This window comes from Nannobrachium achirus (assembly GCF_963921795.1).
Source record: "Nannobrachium achirus genome assembly, chromosome: 1".
NCBI classification, from domain to species: Eukaryota; Metazoa; Chordata; class Actinopteri; order Myctophiformes; family Myctophidae; genus Nannobrachium; species Nannobrachium achirus.
Window position 1 is genome coordinate 80,686,835 of NC_137810.1, and position 7,601 is coordinate 80,694,435.

Here is a 7,601-nt window from a genome sequence, read left to right on the forward strand (position 1 = left end):
CTTTCTGTAGGGACATCAACTGCAGCAATTTAGACTGTGACGCTGTGAGACCGTGAAGAGTCTCCCCTGCTGGTGCTCCAATGGTAGACCCGAATGCATGGCTACCATTTCCTTCTCCACTGGATCTGGAGATCGCGGCTTCTGCTTCTCCGGGTTTGAAGATGCCCCCGCATAGAGATCCTCCTGCATGGCTACTCTGCTTCACAGAGCCCGGTACTACCTCCATCTCAAAGCTTTTCACAGAAACCGTGTCTTCATAGGCGGAAAGCAAACCACAACAGCTGCCCATTCTGTCTGTACCACCTGTTTTCTTTTTCTTTTTTATTAGAATGCAGTATGCCGGTCTTTCAACATCTGCTGTGTTTATGTCCAAGCAGTAAATGTAGCTCTGATGCTGGTTGCTTTTGGCTGAGCCAATGGATTCTATGCTGTCAAATAGATGGTCCCTGGAACTCTCTCTGACCAACTGGAGCCATGCATGCCATCAAGCCAGCCTTTATACCTTGAAGGGCCACTGGGGAAACTATCAGCACGTTCCAAGTCCCACCCACCTAGAGTGTCTGTTATAAATCTGAACGCCACGCTTGAACACCCCACAGACATTTTGTGTGCAGGCATGGAGATCAGCAATAGATATGCCAGACTGAAAGAGCTGAAAGCCATGATGGTGGCAGAGGCAGGAAATCTAGAAGAAGCCCAGGGAAAGCTACCCGAGTTTAGCATCACGTGTACTTGGAAGTACCCAAAGCTCGACATTGAGACGTCTTTCCCATTGTTGCAAGACTTTATGCAAGAAATGTATTCTGATCTCGAAAAGTTTCCTCATTTCCACCCGCTGCGGAACATTGCAGCCACCAGCTGTCTCGATGTCATTTTTGACCTGCATGGAAAGCTAGCGTCCTCAGGGGTTGTCTTTGAGAGATGCTGCTCACACAGACGGCCGATTCACCAGAGGAACTCTTCCGTGTCCTTACACCTGTTGCGAGATCTTATTGGTTTTCAAGTGTCCATTAACCAAACACTAAAGGTAACCAAGGCAGTAAAGTACCAGGGGAAGTTTTTCCAAGACAAGGTGCAACAGAAGTTGTTACCCAAGGAAGGAAAGGAGCATATTTGGATCGATCTGATGTGTACCTTGTACTACATGTTGGCCAAATTCTTCCAGCGTGTCCGGGTCAATGAGGAGAAATGGAGTGGAGAAATGAAAGACCTGGATGAAGGGACCAGAAGCGATGAAGTACAACATGTCTGCCATCATTTTAGAAGTGATCATATTGGCCCAATGGCAATAGTGAGGCCTTTATTACAGCAATGTCAACTGTAATGCTTCTGAGACACCGTTTTTGTCATTTACATTTATTGTATTCGACTCCTATTTCTTGTTCTTTTTAAATAAATTGCATTGAACAAGTCTTTATCTGTCTCCTGCTTACTGTAAATGTATCATTAAACATCAACATTGTTTACAATAGAGGTTTTCAACTAGAGGCCCCACCGATAACTGCCTTGCAGTATTTCAATAGCAGTATTTAGCTTTGTTCAGGCGGCGCATGAGATTATCTATCACACAGCGGCCTGATGGTGGCGCTAATTGGTCATGAGATTAGCTGTTTTATGACAAGCTTTTTATTAATGGAACAATGTCAAATTGCCTACTTTCCAAAAGTTCCTTGCAGTATCTTAGGTAGAATAATACAAAAAGATATAATGGGACACATTGTTTGCAATAGACTTAGAAATAAATAAAATGAGCCAAAACCAGTACAATTATGCATACTTTCCATTCTTTATATTCATTGAACAGTTTACAGTTTAGGCATTTTGCAGACACTTTTAATCCAAAGCGATTTACAATAAACAGGTAACAAAATACACAATACACACTTACAAGAACACACATTAATAACTATCCTCTGGGGGGTAAAGTGGAAGACTCTGATTCTGCATTACTGCTGTTTCAGATATGTCAGCCCATTAAATGTTCGTTATCAACCCATGCAGCACTGACCAGTATTTTGTTATCAACCATTGTGTTTGTTGATATTCATATGTATCATATAGAATGAACATACCAGATGGTTAGAGTTAGTGGGTTAGTTTTAGAGTTAGTAGGTTAGTGTTAGCAAATGGGAGATTCTGAAGAACACAAGGTCAGAGTAATGAGACACATACGACACTATCAACCTACAGAATGCCCGATAAAAACCATACTGGTGAGTGGGAGTATACTGTATAAAATGTCCATACTGGCTCCATTGCATGGGCATTATAAGGGTTGTGATAATGGCCATTTAATAGGCTGATATCATCCGAAGCCTGTAGATTCTGAAATGGTGTACGCCTCAGCGCGTATCCTGGGTAGAACCATCAGGTGAAGGTCCAAGTCAAAGATAGCACGCTGAGGGCAGAGGTTTTAAATTTTGCTCCCAGGAAGGCATACAACAGCGGGTTCAGGCAGCAGTGGAAGTAGGCTATTGGCTTATTCAAAGAGAGCCACAACTCCAATACCAATTCCAGCCTGCAGTTCCTGGGCAGGACCTCCAAGCGCTTCAGTGCGTCAATGGAGATGCCCGCTCCATAAGGGAGCCAGCACAACAAGAAGCAGAGGACCAAGGTCATGGTGGTCCGGGCGGCTCTGCGTGTCTGCCTCTGACCCGCCAAGGGGCCCCGGGTCACCCTGGAAATGATGACACAATAACACACCAGCATAACCAGCCCAGGCATCACCAGGCCCACCAGCACCAGCTGGAGATGGAACGCTGCGACCCATACTGTGACTGCGTTATTCTCCGGGTAGAAGTGCCGGCACATGATCCTCCCGTCATTCGCTGTCTGAGTCCGGGCAAATAGCAGGTCGGGTACTGCCAGCAGACCGGCTGGCAACCAGGCGCCTGGAGGGAGGGGGAGAGAACAGCAGGGGAGTTAAGAAAATATATCAAGTGGAAATTGAGCGAGAGGAACATGTGTTCAGAGAGGGAGACACAAGCACAAGAAAGAGAGGCAGGGAGACACTCACCCACATAGACCAGCTTGTGGACCAGTAGCTGCCTCAGATCACGGGACCCGGTGCCAGTGGCTCGAACTACAGCCAGGTAGCGATCCAGGCTGATAAAGGCCAGGATGAGGACACTGCAGTACAGGTTGATTGTGTAGATGACATGGACGCAGACACAAGTAACCAAGCCAAATCTCCACTCTGCCAGCGCCGCGTCCACAGCCCAGAATGGCAGCACCAGGAGAAACAGAATGTCCGCAGCAGAGAGATGTAAACGGTACCGGTCTGTAAGGCTGCGTTTGGACCTGTATACACACACATACACACAGCAGTTAAATCACATCAGTGGCCTGGAAGCGCAGATGGTTAAGAACAACGTTTTCAAACTGACTACTCAACAACACAAACAGGTTTACTGGTGGAAAAAAAAGGGTAAAAAAAAAAAAAAAACAGGTCCAAGAATGTCTGAGTAAAAGGGTCAAATCCTCTTATGTAACAAATACCGTTGGCAGCCCACCACCATGACAACCAGGCCATTGCTGGTGATACCCAGGGTAAAGATGAGGGCATAGACCACAGGTAAGAGGACCTGCTGCGAGTCACGGGTCAACAGAGGCTCCATATCACAGGGCTCGTCTAGGTCCAGGTATCCAGAACCGTCTAGGTCCCCAGAAGCGGAGCCTGTGTCATTGAACTCATCTTCCAAATAGTAGTGCTGGTGACAAACAAGCGTGGGTAGGGGGTAAGTGAATGTAGCAAGTGTTACTCAAGCTTTTTTTTAATTTCGAGGTCATTGGCTGAGGCCCATGCTGGTAGTTTACAGACCTCATAATAGGACATGATGGAAGTGTTCCCTCTTTCACTTATATTCTATACAATATATCCACCAGCAGAGGAGTGAAGCGAAATGTCTATCCAGCTGTGTTATATAGACTTGGACAAGCCCCTCCCCTAAACACTCAACACATCAGTGATACTGGTGAAACATTTTGGAGTCCAGTAATTTAGTTTGGTAGTGGGCACCATGGGGGGTAGATCTTGATAAAGTTGTGGGGAGAAACCAAACGAATAAAAAGAAAACTTACCATCCACTTGTGGACTACTGCAAATGCCCCCTGTCTCATCATTACAACATAATTCTACTATTCTGTACATTCTGTACGTTGTTCTCACATTCTCCTTTTCCTAGCATATACTCCTCATTTTACAGCAGCAGCAGAAGGAGCCAGCAGCTGGGGGCGCGCCCAATGAAGGCTTCACTCTGGCCCTGGGGGGGGGGGGGGGCAGAGCTTAGCGTTTGATACCCCTCAAAGTGTACCCGTCGGCTCAATTGGGCGCTTTGGAGCTCCCTCGTAGGCCCCCATTGGACAAGGCACGGTGACCCTTGCGAGCCACTGTGCGATCTGGGGCTTTCACCCGGGCCCCCGTATTCGACAGAACCGTGAGTGTCGAGGGGATGCCAACGGGATCTCATGGTGCTGTGAAGAAAACAAAAACAAATAAAGTTGACCCCGCCCTGGCTCCAACTTTCATCCAGTCATTGTGGGACTGGGAAAGGGGGGGGGGGGTGAAGGAGCCAGCAGCTGGGGGCGCGCCCAATGAAGGCTTCACTCTGGCCCTGGGGGGGGGGCCAGAGCTTAGCGTTTGATACCCCTCAAAGTGTACCCGTCGGCTCAATTGGGCGCTTTGGAGCTCCCTCGTAGGCCCCCCGGACAAGGCACGGTGACCCTTGCGAGCCACTGTGCGATCTGGGGCTTTCACCCGGGCCCCCATATTCGACAGAACCGTGTGTGTCGAGGGGATGCCAACGGGATCTCATGGTGCTGTGAAGAAAACAAAAACAAATAAAGTTGACCCCGCCCTGGCTCCAACTTTCATCCAGTCATTGTGGGACTGGGAAGGGGGGGGGGGGGGGGGTGAAGGAGCCAGCAGCTGGGGGCGCGCCCAATGAAGGCTTCACTCTGGCCCTGGGGGGGGGGCCAGAGCTTAGCATTTGATACCCCTCAAAGTGTACCCGTCGGCTCAATTGGGCGCTTTGGAGCTCCCTCGTAGGCCCCCCGGACAAGGCACGGTGACCCTTGCGAGCCACTGTGCGATCTGGGGCTTTCACCCGGGCCCCCGTATTCGACAGAACCGTGAGTGTCGAGGGGATGCCAACGGGATCTCATGGTGCTGTGAAGAAAACAAAAACAAATAAAGTTGACCCCGCCCTGGCTCCAACTTTCATCCAGTCATTGTGGGACTGGGAAGGGGGGGGGGGTGAAGGAGCCAGCAGCTGGGGGCGCGCCCAATGAAGGCTTCACTCTGGCCCTGGGGGGGGGCCAGAGCTTAGCATTTGATACCCCTCAAAGTGTACCCGTCGGCTCAATTGGGCGCTTTGGAGCTCCCTCGTAGGCCCCCCGGACAAGGCACGGTGACCCTTGCGAGCCACTGTGCGATCTGGGGCTTTCACCGGGCCCCCGTATTCGACAGAACCGTGTGTGTCGAGGGGATGCCAACGGGATCTCATGGTGCTGTGAAGAAAACAAAAACAAATAAAGTTGACCCCGCCCTGGCTCCAACTTTCATCCAGTCATTGTGGGACTGGGAAGGGGGGGGGGGGGTGAAGGAGCCAGCAGCTGGGGGCGCGCCCAATGAAGGCTTCACTCTGGCCCTGGGGGGGGGCCAGAGCTTAGCATTTGATACCCCTCAAAGTGTACCCGTCGGCTCAATTGGGCGCTTTGGAGCTCCCTCGTAGGCCCCCCGGACAAGGCACGGTGACCCTTGCGAGCCACTGTGCGATCTGGGGCTTTCACCCGGGCCCCCGTATTCGACAGAACCGTGTGTGTCGAGGGGATGCCAACGGGATCTCATGGTGCTGTGAAGAGAAACTATCCTATCCTCCTGTGAAGACAAAAATATCCTCCTGCATTTTTTTTAAACTATCTGAATGCTCATCTGTTTCCATCTGTTTCCAGGAAGTGGGATAGACTCGCACTTGCCATATACTTTCATGAGGATCTCACACCTACAAACTTACTTACCAGTCTTGTGTACATACATTCTCTCCTTCTCACATTTTCCTTTTTCTCACCATATCCCCCCCGTCATTACTAGAGCATTGGTTTACACGATCTGAATGCTCATCTGTTTCCTTTTTTCCTACAGGACACAGACAGGACTCGATCAACTAGGTGCAGACACATAGTGGGTCTACCCTCTGACCTAATTCAGAGTTAGTTGAGAATCGGTCTGTTCCTCTCTTCTGTTGTCCTGCCATGAGCAGTAAGCTCAATTTACCAAGAGTGTCAGCCACTGCAGCAGCTCCTGGAACACTCTCTCTGAGTTGAGTTTGGGGCAGTTGACAAATGGCACAGTTCTCAATTCCTATTCTGTTCCTGTCTTCTGCCTTCCTGAACTGGATAGGAAACAAAGGCTAGACACAGACAGGACTCGATCAACTAGGTGCAGACACATAGTGGGTCTACCCTCTGACCTAATTCAGAGTTAGTTGAGAATCGGTCTGTTCCTCTCTTCTGTTGTCCTGCCTTGAGCAGTAAGCTCAATTTACCAAGAGTGTCAGCCACTGCAGCAGCTCCTGGAACACTCTCTCTGAGTTTAGTTTGGGGCAGTTGACAAATGGCAGAGTTCTCAATTCCTCTTCTGTTCCTGTCCTTCCTCCCGAACTGGATAGGAAACAAAGGATAGACCAGGCTATCTCGTGTGTCCTCTCCAGCTGAGGAAAAGGGGGGTAGCTGCACTTATATACTTTCATGAGGACCCCACATAGACAGCCCACTTTTCATGCCCCGCCTCCAGTGGGGGTTGCGAATCTCACATTGAACCAATTGTTAATCCTATGACTGAATCCCAGTTCTACTTGTAGGTGCTAAGACCTTGAGTCAAGTTACAACAACAAATCACATTAGTACTATGAATCAGTGAGAAAACCCGGGTCTGGTTGTATCACTTGTGCTTTTGACTTTGCACTAGTGACTAGACAAAAGGAAAAACACACGTGGTCAGAGTGAATTTTGTTTATATTTGCATTCGATTACTTCAATTATCACATCACACATTGAATTACAGCATTGTTTCGTGGTATATGATTTCTGAAGGCACCTTTCTTCCACATTTCTTTCTGTTCTTCCAGTAGACAAATCCCAGTAATAATGCAAACAGCAGTAGAGCAATCAAGCCAATTTCTGGGATAAATTAGTCTGTTTCAAGAGTGTAGTTGACTTCTGGTATGATGGTGGGTACATCAACAGTGTTCCTGGCGTCTGGTGACTGCTTCAAGTTTCTGCTTGTAGTATCCTTTACTTTGCGTCTTCCAAAACGTTTTGGGACAAGAGTGTGTGTCACAAGAGTGTCGTGGACTTCTGGTGAGACGAGCGTGTGTGCTCCAGATGTATTTTTCTCCTTGATTCTTCCAGTATCTTCTGTGATGAGGGTGGGTACCATAACGGTGCTCCTGACGTCTGGTGACTGCTTCATGTTTCTGCTTGTAGTGTCCTTTACCATGGGTCTTCCAAAAGGTTTGGAAGGGACATTAGTGTGTGTCACAAGAGTGTAGTTGATGTGTCTTGAGTAAATTTTACACATCACTGGCCCTGCTCCAAGCACC

The 7,601-nt window shown here is 48.8% G+C and overlaps 1 protein-coding gene across 1 annotated transcript; it reads right to left on the reverse strand.

The window, feature by feature from the left end:
* Positions 1-2,367: 2,367 nt before the first annotated feature.
* LOC308290053 (C-X-C chemokine receptor type 4-like) lies at positions 2,368-4,768 on the reverse strand (the record flags this gene model as incomplete). The annotated part of the gene is made up of 4 exons (XM_080731829.1): positions 2,368-2,891; positions 3,017-3,300; positions 3,499-3,710; positions 4,661-4,768. 4 exons carry the CDS (start codon positions 4,766-4,768, stop codon positions 2,368-2,370), a joined length of 1,128 nt encoding a protein of 375 aa, XP_080587955.1.
* Positions 4,769-7,601: the final 2,833 nt, after the last annotated feature.